Here is a 20316-nt window from a genome sequence, read left to right as displayed (position 1 = left end):
AGTTAAGGTTAGTTCAAGCTACATATTTATCATATCAAGTAAACAACCATCAAAAATCTTATGGATCATCTGGTTCACTGTCACATGATTCATTCCAGTGATTTAATACAGAACCACTGTTTCACAAGACGCATCATATTGCTACATACGTTCTGTACTTCAACCACTATCATTCCATATCCAAACACTTACTGATCTGGAGCTAAAGCGCTAAAATGTGGCTGCTTACTTCATCTTTAAGCTGGGTAACGCTTAAAATCGTGAATGTCCTCAATGCAGCAAATTACAAGAGACAAATATCCTAATATGGAAAAGGCAACAGGCCACATATTTTTCATATATCTACACTGACATCATTTAATCCCAGAGGGGGTTCACTAACCTCCAGAAGAATACGATCTCCCCTCTACATTGTGTTGTTAGACTTTGAGAGCAAAAAACACACAGAGAAGTAATTGATTGAACAAGCCAGATAATAAAAATATTACAGCATACCAAGGATTACAGAAGATGTGCACTTCACAGACCAAACAAAATGTGCCACTGGTGTCAGGTTTGTCTGGAGTCATATCAGGTCAGAAATGAGAGTGCTGAGGGGGGAAATGGCATTTTCCCAGCGACTGGCTCAAATGGTCGTTTTTTTAAACTCGTGGTGGATGTTGTGAGGTTTGGAAAAATATCATTGTTCATGTTAAATAAGTGTGTTTGTTACGTAATCAAGTTAGGTATGAAAGTTAAGTACGCTATGTGGGTTAAGTATTTGACTTTCGGTTTCATACAGGACATGAACATCCACCCTGACCTCCTACCTACAGGTTTTCTTGCAGACTTTAATTAGAACCGTATTTGTTATACATCAAAGACAGGCATAGTTAGGTACATGTGAGAATACAATTTCGGTGTATGGAAACCCAGTTTTGAGGAGACAACACTGTCCAATGTTGTGTTGCCAAATAATTTCATTGTCTGAAAGTCAGATCATTATCTCGTTATCTTCTTGATTTGCCTCAACCATTATGCTACGGAGAAATTTTAGCTATGACAAAATGGCTCGCTAAAAGGAATAGTTTTAACATTATAAAATATAATTTTGGGGAATACATTCATTTGCTTTCTTGCTGCAGGTTCGATGAATAAATGTCAATATACAGCGAAAGCAAGCAGCCTGTTAGAAAAAAAACATTGTGCGTTAATTTAACTCTTTCTTTAGGTACCGGAGCTGATCTTGTGTTTTTTAGAACTTGTCTATTTCCAAATGCCGACAGAGAACGGGGACAGTGAGATGAAGAAGCTTAGGGAGAGGCGTCTGGACTCTTGGGGCCTCGACTGCAGCATATTTCCCACATTTGTCAGCTGTGAGTAGTCCCTGAGGAAATTGCTCATAAGTCTGGGAGAGAAGAGCTCTTCACGTTTACTATACAAGTACTGTAGCCTGTTCTTTGCTCTACATCTGGACCCACTCACAACTTGCTTACTGGAAATTATTCATCACCAGTGAAAGAGGGGAACCTTATATGTTACACCTGTTATCTCTCATGTATCGCAAAAAACATCTTACTTTGACATTTTTGATCTTTCTTTTAGTGTGATTTTATTGTTTTTGTTATTTTTTTTACCTGCATATCCCTCTCATACTTTCTTCCCTTTTTCCATATTTATTTGTCTTTCTTTTTCTCCTCTGTTCCCCTCTCTGCCTCTGCATATGTATGTCTTTGGCCTCTGGGCGCAGTCAGGGCCAGTATAGACCTGTGGTTTGGTCTTATTCCAGCACGCGTTGACCGGCCGAGCACCAACCTGCTTCTCATCAGCTGCAGAGATGAGTGATTGCTCTTTTTCTGCACATTGTGTTTAAAGAATGAGGCTTTATCTCCAAATGCTCAATTTCAGCGCCACAGTGATCTCACTGGTGCATTTGGACAGACATCAACTGTGAACTAGGAATGTATTATCAAGAAACTTGAGACATTAGGCTGTAAAACATCTGGCCAGATATTTCTGAGTAATAAAAGTGAACAACCAGGACTTCTGTCTCTTCTATTTCAAATACCGAGGCCTCCTTGACCCCATACTTCCTGATGTGAACACCTACGGTTTCTCACGATCTCAAGGGTCAATGAGTCTAAATTAAACTCAGTACTTGGAACTTTTTGATCATCTTTATAAGTAAAGTTTATTAACATAGAATAGACTAAATGCTCCTGCACAAACACCATATGCTATTCATTTATGATTAACTCCAATCCAAATACCGATACTAGCTGCACTAATCTTTGCTTTTGTGTTAACAATGGATTTGAATATGAATGAATATGTGCAAAGTTTGTATCAAGTAGTGACAAAACCGTAGAGAAATATAACCCAACCCGCTTTGAGACCCAGGTCGTATTGACCAGGGACTAACCTGTGTTGACTGGCTTGGTCTGAACTGACAAAAGAAGGGATGAATATGGATTCAGATTACTCCGGTCTGACCCTGGTTATCGATGTATTGCTGTATTTATTGTATAGAGTGAATATTGTACATGTGTCCGACAGCTAGAAAGAAGCTGTACTTATATGGTATGTCCTGTAACAAGAGTAAATATTGTTTCATAAAGTCCCTACAAATGGTCCCGTTACCTCTCGTAATAAAGTCAATTCAAGTGGATTACCAAATTAAATCCAAAATGGAAGGAGTCCATTGGTGCTTTGTTTTCTGTGTAGGGACTCTTCTCATGCTGCTGCAGAGGTTTGCTGTTATTTTGAGCAGTATTTGTGGTTAAAAAAGACGTTTTAATGTCTTCACCGTACTGCCCCGAGCTAATAAGTGTTAGCCACATCCGGCTGTTAGTGTCTCTACAGGATTTCTCCGTTAATAGTTGTTACACGAAAAAAACTGTCTCGATGACTTCTTCGATGTATGTAAGTGCCGAAAAAAACCCTGGGAAGATTTTGCGCCGTAATTTCGCTTTAAGTTTGTTTACAAAAGAATACCTTTTCTCAATGAAATGCACTGAAACAAGAGAAAAGAAAGTCAAATTTTGGACGCAGCCTGTAAGTGTTAGATTATCACTTTCACTGTACGAGCTGAAAATAAATATTGCTCTAACAAATGTTCCTAAATGTGCGCGTTTGAAACGACTGAAGTAACTGTTACATAAGAGACGACAGTCAGACGACTGTGCTGTTGTTCCCTTTTAAAAGCCTTTGATTTTCCTTTATATGGATGGAAAATGACTGTAATCAAATACTCTGCATGTGCTGTCAATAGGGATGATGGATCATATGTTTTATGTGTTTTTATAACTTTATATCAACTCTGACTTGCTGTGAGGGAATCAAACTGTCACTCAAGCTTAGCGCAACACTTCAGCACCAACTGTTGTGGTGTCAAGTTTTACACATTAATTACACAACTGACAACACGTGTGACTCCCTGAGGACAGAGGTGAGAGGGGCTGACACCAAATATCTTTGTGTCCAACAAAACAGTGTGAGGTCCAGTTCAATGGCAGGGCACGTTGCTTCACTTATTCCCCTTGTCAAATTTGCAAATATCCTATTACATTGAAACTTTTCATTTCAAATGCTTCAGAACTCAAGCTGAATAGGATTTCTTTCTGCACCTTCGTTATCTTTTTGTCCTTTTGGAGAACAGTGAGGATAAGTTCCTAAAATAATTCAACTAATACAGTCCGATAAGCCGAGTGAAGCCTTTTATGGGAAACTTGCAGCTGGAAGAGAAGAAAAGAGCTCCTACCTCGATGGTCTGCGCCTTGACTCCATGCTCTTTGAGGATTTTGTTGAGCCCTGCAAAACACAAAAAAAACACACGAGATTTAACCTAGGTCAATGTATATGAAACTTGGATTGTACAATGAGGGCTGGACAACAAAAAAGTGAATTACAGTATATTAGAGGTTAGATCATATCGATATTGTGATATGAAATTAAATAGCGTCTTAGATTTGGGGTATAGTAATATGATTATTGTCTTTTTCTGGTTCTAAATGCTGCATTACAGTAAAGTAATGTGATTTTCTGAATTTACCAGTCTGTTCTAATTCTATTTGTTTTTACCCACTTAGTCATTATATGCACATTGATCTTGTTGTGTAAATATTATGTCAAGCACTGATAGTCAACCCTATAATATCCACATTGAGGTAAAAAAAAATATTGCAATATTTGATTTTCTCCATCACCCAACTCTAGTTACAAAAGTGCTTAAAAACATATAAGTACAAAGCTGTCAAAATATACTATTTGTCTACTTAACAACTCATTATGTTCAACACCATTTCTAACAGTTGTTGGTTTTACATTAAAAGCTTCCATATGGTATCATCAATTCAGGCTGTCCTCATTCACTTTTCATAAATATACCTATGAAAAGTAATGCACTGCTATTTGTAATTTAATACTGGAGAAATTATGTCTGGAGCAAAGGAGGAAGTCAGGTGACATAGTATATGGACTTGTACTTCTAAAGGGTTTAAATATATGAGCACCAAAGTGTGCATAGGGAGGAAGGTCGGGTAGTGGATGTGTCCCGAGACACAGGACTTTCACCTGGGGGGCGGGTATTCATGTTCTGGAAGTACTAAGACAAACAACCACTTTTTTTCTCAACCATTTCAATTTGATAAAACTAACCATCACCTTTTGGTTACTGTCACGATCACATACCAGCCGTTTCACAGCATCAAAAAGATATACTGTACGTAAGATACATACGAAATAACAACAACAATTATTAACATATCATATGAACCCATTGAATACTTTGATCCAGGCGCGTCGTTCAACATGGGCATTCTGGGCTATAGCCCCGGATCTCTTGGAAATAGCCCCGGACCTCTGTGCCATCTAATAAAATAAAAAAAACTGCATTGATGAAAATAGCCCATTACAGTAGACTTTTATGTGGTTGCATTACCTGCAGCCACAGATGCAACATTGTAGCAGTGAAAACTGCAAAATTCTGATGTGTCCACACTGACAAGTGATAACTTCAGAATCAAACTTAAAGCAGACTGACTTATAACTTCAGAATCAAACTTAAAGCAGACTGACTTGATGACTTCACAATCAAACTTAAAGCAGACTGACTAAACAAGTGACCCTGTTAACTGGAGACTTTCAGCTGAGTGCCTCTGCGGTTGCAGATGATGAAAACAGGATTATGTTTTGAGATACTCATAGATTGTATGGAAAGGAGATTCTCTGAGATAACACAGGACACCAGGGGTTCAGGTTCGTGGCTGGTGAAGCACCAAGTTAATCTCTTAACTTTTCATTTATTAATGTTTACCGTAACAACAACAAGCAACGTACAGAACGCCACTGACACATTTACTCAAACAAAACTATAGAGACTGATCCGGTAGGTGACGTTATTTTTGACATTGTAATGAAACACGAAACATAGAGGCATTCACAAGGACAGTTACGCATCTGCTGTTACTGTGGCAACCGCAGACTCTTTCAGCTGAAAATGTCCAGTTAACGGTCACTGGTTAAACCCAAACACCGGTCAGGAGGGAAAACATCCGTCGGAGCAGTGATGTCTTCCAGTTTGCACAGTTTCAGGACCTGCAGTGGATTCAACCCGGTCCCCTTGACATCGGGTCGGTGCATGTCAGTGTTTCTGAGGCTGTAGGCTGTTCTTTTGTCTCATTCTGGCCTACTCAGTAGCCCTACCTTGACGGGAGTCACACATGACCATAGGTTTTTCCTGTCCCTCAAACTACGTCACAGTTGCATGTTCATCTGCCCAACTTCAAAAATTTCTCCCCTGAATCCCCGTCTGAAAAGGACTCTGACTTCTCGGCTACAGCCCTGAATGTTTTTACTCACTAGCGACGCGCCTGCTTTGATCAATTACATAGGCTACAGTATCATAATGTGTACATCTTATTCTCGCATTTTTTACATATCTTTTCCATTTTTCTTATATTGTGTTACTGTACAGCTCTGTACCCTTGGGACAAATTTAGTACAGTATTTTTTTATCATCAATAGTTCCATTGATTGTGGATCTACCTGCTATGGATCTGTGATTTTATTGTCTATAAAGTAAGGCCTAGAGCTGAGCTGTTCTTCGATGATACCAAAATTTCAATCTTGTTAATATTGTTGAAGAATAGATGAAAATTTGACATCTTGTAAATGAGGTAAGTCTTTGTATGGTTCATTATTTAGACAAGATACGTTGAAATGTGTCATTTTGGTAAGCGGGATATCTTCAACAAAGCAGTACTCAATATGACCAAAATGAGAATGACAAGGTAAAACTGTATGAACCAACTTGCTCCAATGCCGTATTGTGAAACAATATAAGAAGCAGTTGCATGCAGTTGGAGATTGTATTCATCCCTCTACTTAGGAAAACACTAGTGAGAATAATTCAGATTATTGCTTCACTTTACAATGAAGGCCACATTTTACACTCTGCACAAAAAGTGCATCTTGTGATGGGGTCTGTTTGTGTGTGAGGATGTCATCACATGGCACCCTCACAAAGCAAGGCAGAGAGGCCCTCGCAGAGGAAGTGTGGCTGAAGGTGATTGACTGTGTTTGGCTCCACTATGCCTCGTCTGCCTCGCCTCCCCCTCAAACCAGCTCAAGGAGAGGGTCAAAGGCCATGTGGACTTGTGCACCCCCCTGTGGTGTTTGGGTCACATGTACACAGGAGGGGGCTGTTATCCATCATCATCCATTAGATCAGAACGGCTAGCTGAGCATCAGTGTCAAGAGCCCCGCTCGCCTCTCTGGATGAGTTTCAGCCTGCTCTGCTCTTCTAACACCTGACTGTCTGTCAGTGCACACATTTAAAACTAACAGAGACAACATCCAGTATATCTGTGTGTAGTTAATCATGTGAGTGGCCCTGTTCATGGATAAAGTTCACACTGTGTTATTGCAACCCAAAATGACAGCTTTTCCAAAATGAATTGCTAAAAAACTGCAATCAATTTATTTTGCAATACATTGGGAGTACGATTTAAAAATGGCAAGTCAGTTGTAAAAAATTGCCGTACTAGAAACGTTTGTGATGAAGGCATGATCGCCCTTCTCTGCCACTGATTACCCTGGTATTCTTACCCCAACCTGAACCAATCTCCCTTCTCATACACCTAACCAACCCAACCAATGAAAGTGCTAGCAATAAAGAGGCAGAGTAGGGCAGGTCATGACTTTGCCATCCTAGGAAAATAATATTTACGTCCTATATGTGGGCATTCCTGTTGCGCTAGTGCAAGGAAGTTGAGTATGTTTCTGCAACCTTTTTCTATTTAATTGAGTCTATAATTTTGTGGAGGCGATCTTATTCTATTTTTCTGACCTATTGAACTGGATGATTTGAAGATTAAAAGAAACAGAAGTCCAATTAAAAAACAACAGGCAGGATTATTGCATCAAAGTCATTTCTTGATGGGGCTACAGAGAAACTATTTGAATCGCCCTATCTAACCCCAATTTAGCACAACATATGCTCTGGGGCAACAAAGTCTGACCCAGTGCAATTACAGGGATGTTGCAATCGTGTTCAAATTCTTGCAGGGACTGAGTGAATACTCATACATATATGGGCAAAAACACAACCATAAACAAATCAGATGATACAATGTTTGCCATTTTTGTTTGTATCTCCGCAAATCCACTTAATTTCAACAAGTTCTGTCCACCATTCCTTCCCATCTTACATCCCAAGTATTCACATGAGTCCGTGGCCCGAATGAGGCGACACAAAGTAAATCCCCCATTTTCTGTCTGAGCTTCGGCCTAAACGTTTCAGTATGTTGCCAGGGGCTATAAAGTGGTCGCCAGAGGAGGACAGAGATGAATGAGCAAGAAACAGCCTGTAACAGGGTTCACAGACAGATGCAGAGCATGAAGAGGGCTTACAGTGCTTGTGTTGAGTGGAGTCGTGAGACTTATTGTACGTGAAAGTCAGCCCAAAGCACCCCTAAATGGACCACTGTGAGGTGATGAGAACATCATCAGATGTGAATGACAAAGTGAATAAGTCAGAGAAATTCCGTAAGTTGGATGCCATAGTGTTGCCACTTTAACCAGCATACAAACAAATATCTTCATTAGAGACTGGGAGAGAGTGTTGAGGTGTTTGTATTGCGCTTCAAAGATGGCAGTTAATTTATAGTTTTTGCTTCTAATTAGTCTGAATTGGTGCGTAGACCATTTTATGAGCCACAATATGTGCAACCATCTGGGTAAATGAAAGTGTCGCAGTGAAGCTACGGTCAGTAATAAGACAATTACTTTCGCTATGGTCACATTGATGTCTTTGTCAGTGAAAAACATAAAAACATCGTGATGTTCAAGTACCGTGATTCTATGAATACTTTGTATTGTGCAGCAATAAATATCAATTTATCCATTTTATAGTCATAGCTGCAAAATTTTAAGTAGAAGACGTTAGTTTGTGAACATCACACAATCCGAACCCCCAAGTAAAACAGGGTTCACGCATGTATGCCAATGCAGACTCTTTGAGCTACGCAAGATCAACTTCAAGCGTCGTTGCCTTCAGGAATGTCGTTCTGAAAATCGTAACGCAACACAACCCCGAGCTGCAGCCAGAGCACTGCCACTAGGGCTGCTATAGCATGGAACAACAAGAGAAAGCTAACCCTGCCTGACATACATCCCATTGTCCAAAAAAAGCAAAGCAGTATACGTTCCTCAGCAGTTTAGTACTGTGGTCATGGAAACACTCTGATTAGCTCTATATCGCCCCCCTGAAGACTGCCCTTTGTTACCTCCACCTGTGCATAAAAGAGCATGTTGAGGATACACACGTTTGCAACAGCTGTGCCAGGCGTTGTCATTTGCGTCTACATACTTGCATGGACCATGTTTCTGTCCTCACTGCCCTTTGACAACTTGTGTTAGGTGGGGGGGTGGGTATAGTGCTTGGGGAGGAGGAGGATGAGGAGGTGGGAACTGGAGTGGGGGGTCCAGCAGGCCTGTTGCCAGATGAAAACCATCTGTGGCGGTTGACTTTACAAGCAGGCCATTCAAATTAACCATCTGAGAAAGAGCAAGGGAGCAAAGGAGCGAGGGAGGGAGGGAGGGAGAGAGGGTGAAAGACGTTGGGGGCTGGTAAAAATCCGCGAAGGAGAGGAGAAAATCTGTTCTATAACAAAGGAGAAAAAAACAAGCGATAATAGGCTACAAGCTACAGGACCCATGTTGACTATATCCAGCCAACCATCCATCCATTCACCCCTCCACCGCATCCTACCTTCCTGAAAAGGTAGCCCGTACTCCATCGCCATGCCCCCCTCAGAGAGGAGAGTCGCCTTCTCAAAGACCCTCCTTGGTTCATTTCTGGAGAGCTCTCTTTGCCTCTCACTGCTCTCTGTCCCGCAGTGAAGTTTCCTCTGTGAAACCTCTCCCTTCTCTCTGACAGTGGAGGAGGAAGACTTTTAAAACAAACAAACAAGGGCTCTATTTTGGGCAGTTGCCTGCAGTGGACCACTGCATGCTCCAGCGCAGACCAGACTTCTCCACAACGCTCCTTGTGTCTGTCGTCTCCCTTCCTTCTCTGCCTCTCTGTGTGCCGGCCACCCTCCCCCCTCCCACTCAGCCTCCCATCACGTTATCTCTCGCCCTCATGTTTAACTTTTTCCTCCCTCTCTCCCTCGTTCTCATCTGTGTACGGATCTAAATTGCAATTTCTAACCCTTTCTGTCTCTTAAGGCAAACATGTGGGGTCTGAGTCATGTTTTCACACACAAACACACACATAAATCAGCTGACTGTGGCACTCTGTGTTAAGTCATGTTTGGTTAAATGTTAAGTTAAGACAGTTGTGTCGTTTGCACGGAGGATTTCACAAACACCACTTGAATGCTGTTTTTCTTAAGGTCTGAGGAATAAGAATATGTTAGTATCAAATCTAGGTATTAAAACTATTCAGAACTTTCCTCTATTTCGTGATATTTTCTCACCTTTCTCTGAAGTTGACCAAGACTGAGCAATCTCTCAAGTAATATTGCCACCTGAAATGTCTTTACTTTTCAAAATGTACAGTTGGATTTTGAATTTTGAAAAAGTTCAAAACTCAATGAAAGGAGTCAACAAAGCAAAGAAGATCACCAAATGCACAGAGGTAAAAAATAACCCAGGGAAGCGAGGGAAGCTCATGCAGTCATAAGACAAATCTTTTTGGTGCTCCGAGGCGATGAAACGCAGGCAAACGTCACAGTTTAACCGCACAGCAAATGCCCATGACCAGAGAGCAGCAGCTGCACTCGCACACAGTACATACACTCCAACACATGCATACTATAAAAAGTATGCGTGGAACTCAAACTCATACAATCATACACTTACAGTATATTCAGTGTGTGGTTCAGGCTCTGCCGCTCAATTAAGGTGCAGAGCAAATTATGACCTGAGGGAAAACTCATGAGCTGTGCAAAACACTGTCTGATATGAAGCTCCTTCATGTCAGAAGCAGAGAAGCCTTTGCTCTTCTGTACTACGCTTTATGAGAAAACTGTAGAATAACACAGGGAATGCCAATAAAAGCAGCCTCACACACACACACACACACACGCACACACACACACACACACACTGGTGCATTTGTGTTTATTTTGGTCCTCGTGGAGAAAGTGGGCACATGGCTTTGGGTGGTAACTCTAAATCGGTAACTTGATCCTTCCTTTCCCAGACAAAATACAACTCACAGGAAGTTATGTCATTACGACTAGAGCCCAGTGATTCCAAGGCAAACATGTAGGCTCTAATTTTTGTGTGTGTTGACCTAACATGCACAAGTTCCAGCAATATTTCTAAAACAACCATAAGTAGGCTTGGGGGTGATATAGTGTCTCTTATTACCCATCACTCCCTGGGGAGTCTGGGCTGAAATCCAGTACATAATTTGTAAAAAAAAACAAATGCTGTAGTGATGTATAGTGAGATAATAGATGCTATTAGACCACATGTTCTGGACATACCCATCTTCACATACATACTGGACTCCTATTTTGTAAACTATCTCTGAGGCAGAAGGCCAGCCCCTTACTCCCTTTGTCCACTCCCAGCGCTGTTTTAGCAAAAACATCTGAGCTAAAACAAGATTTTGATTCTTTTGTGACTCATATTGGTAGATTTAAGGTGTGTTTCCATTAGGGTCCAATACGCTGTCTATCTCGCCGAAACACCCCTAATTTGCATGCAAGTCGCTCGTTTGTTGGCCCTGTGGGAGAGGCCGTTTTTTTTCTCTGGGAGAAGCCTGGTTGCTGATTGGATGTAACTCTCAGCGGGATGTGACGTGTTGTAGTACTTGACATCACAGCAACACGGTGAAGTAGAGTAGACACAAGAGACCTGTGGCTCTTTGCTGCATGCTCCCTCTCTCTCTCCCATTTACACACACACTACACACACACACACACACACACACACACACACACACACACACACACACACACACACACACACACACACACACACACACACACATACACACAGTACTGCAAGCAGGGTGACAGCCTGTCTGTCAACAAACACTTTTACAGCGCCCAGAACTTTGAAGATGGAATGTTTTTTTTCATGTTACTATAACATAAGTTGATGTTGTAAATCATACAGGCCACATTGAATTAAACTACAACTATTCTGTATTTATCACTTTTGAAGAACTGATTAATCACCGGCAATTGAAACCCATTCAGAGTGATACGTCACCTCCGGAGTCCCGTAAATCCCCCTGGGGCCTTTTTTTGTAATGGAAACAACGCAAGTGAACGGCCATTAGAGAGGGTGGGCCCTGAAATTTTCAGAGCGGCCACATTTTACCCTAATGAAAACATGCCTGTATTCTCTCTCTGGAAGAAGCCTTGTGCTCCTACTCACACTAACTGGGTGAGGGATCTGCAGCTCTCTTAACGAGAAAAATGTAGACGCATTAAACATGTATCAACATCCAGATTCTCGATAATATGGCAGCCTTTCTTCCAATGTTTGGACGATTTGCTGCTATAGACAATTTTAGAAGATAATTAACGCACAACACTGTACACTCAACACAAACATATCCAAACCCATAACATAGCTAATATACAGTATATATATCAGAAAGTCATCATCATTAATCACTGACTACCGCCACTTTCATGTGCACTGCAATCCTGAAATTATCTAGACATTACCTGGATCGGATATTAAACAGACTTGGTAAAGCTCCTTGGTACAAAGACCGTGTAATGTCCCTGTGTGAATAGAGCAGCTCATTGTTGGTGTGAAACAGAAGAAAACAAACACTGGAGGGTGAAGAAGAAGGGTGATTTATATGATAACGCCAACAAAAATGTCTAACTGGAGACACAACGAGTTCCCGGAATTTCTATCAGTAAAGGTCGACGGCGAAAACCTTAGAAGAATTCAAGGAACAGCAAAAGACAAATTTCGAACCAGCTACGTGTCCCTTGTGATTTTTTGTATGTTTTTGTTTTTTTTGTTTGTATGTATGACAAACTTATCCAGCTTTATTTAATTTGTAATTTGTTAATGCTATTTACAGACGATACATCACTCTTTGTCTCTATGTTTGTACCATTTTATATGTCTATTATGCATCAAGACAAAAGGATGTGTCATTTTCAAGTTATTCGGATCACATTTATTGTCCAATATGTATAGCAGCTAATTACACTTTGCAAGAGGCTGAATGTGACACAGCGTACTGTTTATTTGCTCACAGTAACTCATGGTTTTAGTCCTGAAATCAATGACATGACTTCTATTTGCCTGTCATTCAGTCCATGTATTTACATTAGTCCCAGTGCAGTACGTGGAGTCCCCTATATGCAGTGAAAAGTCAGGGCGAGGTGCTAGATGGGTGTTTAACATATTTGATGCTAGAGTACAGAGACTCACTCCCTTCACAGACCTGCGATTACCATTGTATCAACTCAAACTACAATATTTCCCTGTGCTTAACCAAGAGGTTTAGGCGCATAACCATACCCATACCCATGTCTTAGCCATTTGTTATTTGCCATAACCACAGTCTTTCCCAAACCAGAACCATACTGGAAAAATGTTGCCATTGTACATAATCATCCAATATATGTCAAGTATTTGTCTGGTGGACTTTCAAAATGTTTTTTACTGACATTTGTTTAAGAGTTTCTATAACATGGTGAGTTTGTAAAATCAAGTTGTGAACTGTTTGCATTCTGTAGCTGACCTTTAATCTTCCTGCATGTGTGTGTGTGGACTTTAGGAGGCACAAATAGAACAATTTGCAACATGTTACAATGCATTGACAAATCCTCCTGCTCACAAATCAGAAGCTAATGGCACATTATGATGCCCTCGTGCCTTTGAAAACAGGTCAAGGAAAAAGGTGTAATGGGAACAGAAACAACCTGGCATGATTCCCAGCACAAAAACCCTAGATCATCTTGTTTTAACACAATTTGATAAGTTGTTCATTATCTAGTACAAAAAGCTGGTACTTTGTACTTGATGTGAACATTGGATTTTTTTTTGTTTTTTTTTTTGGAAACCATGAGTTGGATAGTAAATTGGATTATAACTATGCCAAGGCCAGTTCAAACTGCCAACAGTAAACAAAGAGTTCTTCCTGTGGCCAACCAGAGGATTCTGTAATGCAGCTGCTGCTAACGTTAGCACATCTGCAGCCAGCCCAGAAGAAGCTGAACCCTACATGGATGACAAAACTTCAAAACATCATCGATAATTTTAGGTAATTAAGTAAGTAACTGGAAGCTGTTGTTACAGATAACTCAGATTTATTTACTGTCTTGGTTATTAGCTTAGCTTTTTATTTAAGATTATTTTTTTCAAAGTTTTACAAGCCTTTTGTTATATAGTACGGACAGGAAATGGGGTGAGAGAGAGGGGGGGGACATGCAGCAAAGGGCTGCAGGCCGGAGTCAAACCCGCGGCCTTCAGTCTCTTTACATGGGGCAACTGCCCTAACCACTGTGCCACCGTCTGCCCCAGCTTAGCTTTTTTAATAGCAGAGAGGGAGGGAGGGAGGGAAGGGCTTTGCTTTGCCTGGTGTGTCAAATGTTCTTAATAAATAATTTTGAAATTGAGAACCTTTTGACTTGTTGTTTGCATCTGAAATTACATTTATGTTATTACAGAGAGCCTAAAGTACAGAAAAAAGGTATTGTTGGGTACCGGTACCAAATTCTAGTTACGGGGTATTGGTTCAAATTTGAACAGAACCCAAGTCGATCATTCACGCCAGATGGAAGGCCTCAATTTACTCACAATTAATACCTCTCCTAGATCAAATACATGATGTGTCTACCAGTGTCATACCTGACCTGAGAAAATACAGTGAGTGAAGAAAAAAGAAAAAAAAATGTCACGTCAGTTGAAACTCACCAAGGTGTCTACATGTTTGAGGGGGAGGTCACTGCTTGGTGCCTGTTCAGAGAAAACAGAGAAAAACGAAGTGAGATCATTAACATTCAGAACTCAAAAAGTCCTGTCATGTTATATTATGTTGTGTCACATCATCTCCTCTCATGCTATATCGAAGCTACACTCAGCACCATTCCTTGCCCTAATGTGGCCTGGAGCAGTGGGGCTCCACCTTGAATGCCTGGGACCATCTATAATCCCTCTGTGCAAATATTTACACAAAGTGACAAGTCTGCTTCTATTAGCCAAGCCCAGAGAGTCCATCCGTGGAACTCTCTTTTCCATGGCCATATACAGCTATGGATAGAGAGAGAGGACCAGGCCAACAGAGACTGAAGGGTAGAGAGGAATACAGGGGACGGAGAGAAGTGAAAGTGAAAAGGAAAAATTAAAGAGTGGGTGGATGCTTAGGCAGGGCCGGCTGGGAGTATAGAGTGAGAGAGATGAAGGTACTGTAAAGAGAGAGGTTCAGGGAAGTGAGCAGAAGAAGACGAAAACATCAGAGCAATCCATGATGTCATGAGCTTGTGAGGGCTTGGCTAACCGCAGAATACCACACATGCACAGATGTTACTTACTAAAGGAAGCATAACAGATTCAGTCTGAGCAGTACTGAAAACATCAGTCATATCTACATGTAGCAGAGAAGACAGTAAATGACTAGTGGCGCTTTTCATTGCAACAGAGGAAGATAGAGAGAGAGAGAGAGAGAGAGAGAGAGAGAGAGAGAGAGAGAGAGAGAGAGAGAGAGAGAGAGAGCATGCTGACGGACTAGCCAGGGTGTATGTAAAGTTGGAGTGAGATCTGGTGTGAGGATCCCTGTCTCTGGAGATATTTCTGGTATAAAGCAGAGGTGTAGTATATCATGGACTCCTGACTACTTTGACAATATGCTGCCACCATTTGGGTATGGTTGAACCACAACACTGACCAAGTATTGACCAAAACAGCCAATACATTTGTAAAAAAGTTGGCAAAAAGATGGCACAGGTTGGTCAAATTCTTGTTGACTTAATCTTTGATCAAATATGTTCTGATCTAAATCAGGAAACATGAGACTTTTAGTCAGGGAGAATTTGAAGGGGTTCGGAAAACTTCTGTCTGCTGATTTTCAGGAAGATTTAAGGAACAGCAAGAAACTTGTTTTTTTATGCGAACGGGTTAACGTGACCACGGTGTGAATGCAGTAATGTCCTGCCTACTGCATGCTCAACCCGTACACAAGGCCTTGCCTACACCAAACAGAGTATTTCCAGTAAGAGAGAACACGTCTGACATGGAGCGTCGTGTGAAAGGGAAGCTTCGGACAAAGTCTGAAACTGATTCGACTGAGATTCTCTGGGGCTCATATTAGAAAACAGCTTATGATACATAAATGATGAAAAAAAAGAACTGTAACGTAACAATACTGAAACCTGGGTATTGTATTGGCATAATGTCAAAAGAAATCCAATAATCACCAGCCCTAATAATTGGTGACATTGAAAGTTAAGTATGATGAGATAAATGTTAGCACCTGGTAAGGGTAAGGCTACCGATATTTTAGGAATGTAGTGCTGTCTTCTCTCAATCGCATGAAAAGACTAAAACTAATAATGATTTTGTGATTATGTGAATTTATGATTATGTGTGACCACTATACAGTTGTTAAAAAGGGCAACATAATGTAAAAAAAAAAGCTGGGCACTGTAGTTTTTGGCGAATGTTATTCAACCAGAAGTAAAGAGTGCATTTACTGGGGACTAATTTCAGCTGCAAATTTAAACACATTTGGTAATTGAGTGAATTTAAGGCAGCAGGACAGTGTATGTTGGATTGACTTAAAATAAACTAAAGTGTGTTCATGGTAATGAAGGAGCATGCTACTCAATGTGGCTCATTGATGTGTTTTTAATTGTTAACAATGCAGCTCTATGGCTCAGAGGAATAGGATATACAGCAGGGCTATTCAATTGTCGGCTCCTGGGCCAGATCCGGCCCGCCGGGGAATATTTGATGTGGTTAAATCACCACATCAATGTCTCTTTCTACTCTACAAAAAAGAAAGGTTGTCACAAAAAAAACGTCAGTTTACTAGAGAACGGACAGAGACGTTTTAGTTTCTGTCACTGTGAAGCCTGTGTTTACTCTTCAGCCATATCCGTGTTGATAAAAATCATGTCATCATCTGCATTTATATGTTACGTTCATTTGTGTCAGTCCAGTTTTTGATGAATAAACTAATGTTTCATATGTGCTTGTCAGCCTGGTAAAGTAACTAGTAACTGAAGTAATCAGATAAATGCAGTGGAGTAAAAAGTAAAATATTTCCACTGATTTGTAGAGGAGTAGAAGAATAAAGTAGCATGTAAATAAAATACTCAAGTAAAGGACAAGAGCCTCAAACTTGTACTTTAGTGTAAAACTCTGGTTAACAGGTGTGTTATATTCACAAGGATTGTTTTCTGACAAGCTTATTGCACTTTGAGGCCTATGACTGATATTTACATTGATAAAATAACATGACAATATCTGCACTTCTATGTCGCTGCATCGTTTCTTTTTCTATTTTTCCGGCCCTCATATTGGATCATTTTTGTCAATCCGCCCCATTTCCACATTAGTTGAATAGCCCTGATATACAGTATCAGGCTTAGGGTACACAGACCATATCAAAAATATAATTGAATAGGATCATGCTTTTAAGTCGGAACACCCAAGAGTTATGATGTCAAATGTTGAAAATCATAATTTGGATGGAAGCACTTCATAGTAGAAGCCTCCTTCATGGTAGTGATCACTGGAAAGTACCCAGACAAAGAGCTGCACTGTGACACCAAGGATGCTCTGCTTCTGTAGAAAGCTTCAGTGGAGTATAAACAGTAAATGCAAAGGGTAAATTATAGTCTGGCTGTGCAGGCCCCAGAATACACACTCCAAACGCCCAAAGTAAACCACCAAGAGAGAGAGGGAGAGAGACTTTGGAATCATCCTAACCAGTGACATACCATCTTACAACATTTAAAAAGAACCACAGAATAAATGGAAATGTGATTAAATCACCAATACAATGCCAATACGACAGAGTTGGAAAGGTTAACTTTTTGTCCGATCATTACTATCTGCTTTCTCTACCCGGTATGTAACTGTGTATTGTTGTTTTTGTACATCAGACAAGTGGAATGAAGCAAAAGGAAACACCAGACTGATGTTTGAGTCTCTAAATGCAGACTGTGAATTTGCTCAGAGGTCAAAATTTGCAGCCGCAGGCATTCTCACACAAATAGAGCCTATTGTGTGCACACCCAGAAAACACACACAGACACAAACAATTCTCACAATCATATGTATTCTGACGTGTGTTTCCGTTTTGTGCAATTGCAGCCAGATGGCCAGAGTGTGTGTGTGTGTGTGTGTCTGTATGAATATTGTTGTTGGGGCTTGCAACTAATTCAGAAAGCAGGAGAAATCCTGGGAAGTTATGGATCAGCAAAATAGTCCACAGAGGAAGTGTTACTCTTAGCCCACTTGAAAGGAAACATTTGAAGGGGAGCTGTAGCACAAAGGCCAGTAATTGTACAAAGACTTTGATTCAAGAAGATTCTTGTTAGCTGTGCACAGTAAATTTCTGTCTAATAACAAAATCAAAGCCAGGATTGGATCTTAGCTTTCATGGACTCAAATGAAGATATTTTGTTGTGTTATATGACAGATTCTAAGTCAAGAGGTCAATCTCTAGTGGAAGTGCCTTAAACCTGCCTTCTTTCTCATTTCCATAAGGGGGTGACTCTACTGCTTGGAAAATTTAATCTGATTGCATAGAAGTCAATGAGAAAATTATCTTAAAATTATTAAATACATTTATATCTGTGTTAATTTGTTACCTAACAAGGCTAAATGTTAATGTTAAGTCTGATGCCTTCACTCACATGGCGAGGTATACGCTTTATTCATTCAACAGTAGGACCGGGTCGTTATCGGCCGATACGCTCAGCCCAGGTACCTGGTATCGGATTGGATCGGAAAAAACTGGATCGGTGCATCTCTAGTCTAGTCTTTTTGTTCAGCATCCAGTTGTACTAAATGAAAGAAAAAGGAGTCGGCTGTTCATCTTTAAACCTTGCTATCCAAGCTAGCTAGCTAGCACTAGCAACCATATTGGATAAATTATCTCCACCTTCTCATCTTAATACTGTCACTTTTGGCTCTAGGAAACAAAGACGACAACAGCCAAACTCTTGTTGATGTTGCATCACTTCTTATATATCTGTATAGTTTAGAGCGAATATGACCAATTGTCTTGTCAGTGCTTTGAAGGGATCAGAAAGCCAGAGGAACAGAAGAAGGAATAGCATGTACCTAAGAACAAAATTCCAGGGGGAAATTAACAACACATTTCAGAAAAAAATAGAACAAAGCCTGGAGAGCTATTCTGCCTGACTAGCACTAACATGTTAGTCTTTGGGACGCACACTAGCTCAGCAACTTGCCCGGCAAGTGGTCCCTGTGTCACTGAGCTTCTAGCATCACATGTTTCTTGAGGACATGCAAATGAATATCATTGTGCCACAATCTGGTGTGACCGGGACTTAAGGCTGCAGGATCAATTATATCATGTAATGGAGTCTTATTTATACATCGCAATCAGGCCATATTTTCCATCAGTAGGGAAATCCATAACATCAAACTTGATGTGACAGATTGATGTTACAGTCCCATACCAACTAGTCATGGTCATATTGGCCCTCATTTATCAAACGGACGTACGGCAGAAAAACGTGCGTACGACCATTTCCACACAAACTTCGGCACTTATCAATTTGGACGTGAACAGAGCTACGATCAAATCTCACGTCAGGTCTGAGATCGTGTACGCACATTTGAGCCTGTGGATTTGCGGTGCAGCACAGCAAAATCTGGCTGAAAAAATTAACAAACCTCAGCTGTCATTTAGCATAAGCAGTCACATAATAAGAACAGATAAAAACGGATTCTTAAGACGAATAAAAAAAATAAAAATTGTGGTTGGAGCAATCGATTGTACTCATGTGCGTCTGAAGGCACCATCCATGAGTGATTACGCATTCATCAATCGCCAAAACTATCACTCGATAAATGTACAGGTGATTTGTGATGCCAAGCTATCGCTTTTAAACGTGGTGGCCAGGTGGCCAGGGGGGAACAGACAATTATTTTATATTTCTAAACAGCTCGGCTCCAGCCCCTCGCGACCCCGACAGGGACAAGCGGTTGAAGATGAATGAATGAATGAATGTGCTGGCGCGCGGCTGCAGGAAAGACCACTGCAGAGCCAAAGTCATCTCCTCTGTAAGTGGCTACCCTCGATAAATTGCATTAAATCAAACAAGGTATCAGATGATAAACATTTTGGTATGGTTCTTCTAGGTGACAAAGGTTATCCTCTAACGGAATACCTAATAACCCCGCTGGCAAACCCCGCTACAGAGCAGGAGCGCAGGTTCAACAGTGCGCACACATGCACACGGGTCACAGTGGAGCGCTGCTTAGGGGTGACTGCCTCCGTTATTCTTTTCCATACAGCGTTTTTATGGGCCCCTTTTATTGCACTCTTAAGACTGCCAAAAAGCACATCTTTATTTTACTCTATCTCGGATGTCAGGATGCCGATCTCTGTGTCGGAAAAGTTTATTTTCTTACCAGTATTTCTTGTCTCCATGTTTGACCTCTGTGGGCGAGGCCTCCATAAATCACATGTGTGTCCTACTACCAATTCTGCGCTCAGATCTGCGCCTGTTTTCACGCAAGATTGATAAATGAGGGCCATTGTGTGTTGTCTGTATTAAGACGAAAAAAAATGCAAAAAAACGCCACAATATGTATATAGTTATAGTTTAACATTTTTCACTTTAGCACCCAGTGATGGGATCA

The 20316-nt window shown here is 40.8% G+C and overlaps 1 protein-coding gene across 14 annotated transcripts in view; it reads right to left on the bottom strand.

The window, feature by feature from the left end:
- Positions 1 to 20316, bottom strand: part of tns1b (tensin 1b) — a 220959-nt gene that overhangs the window by 64447 nt on the left and 136196 nt on the right. For all 14 annotated transcript variants that reach the window (XM_083922296.1, XM_083922289.1, XM_083922299.1 and 11 more), the window contains 2 exons: positions 14389 to 14430; positions 3740 to 3789 (listed from right to left, as the gene is read on the bottom strand). In XM_083922296.1, coding sequence (XP_083778422.1) covers positions 3740 to 3789; positions 14389 to 14430 — 92 coding nt within the window. The remainder of the gene's footprint in view (positions 1 to 3739; positions 3790 to 14388; positions 14431 to 20316) is intronic.

Source organism: Echiichthys vipera (genome assembly GCF_963691815.1).
Source record: "Echiichthys vipera genome assembly, chromosome: 10".
Taxonomy (NCBI): Eukaryota; Metazoa; Chordata; class Actinopteri; order Perciformes; family Trachinidae; genus Echiichthys; species Echiichthys vipera.
This window is presented reverse-complemented; position numbering and strand designations above follow the sequence as displayed.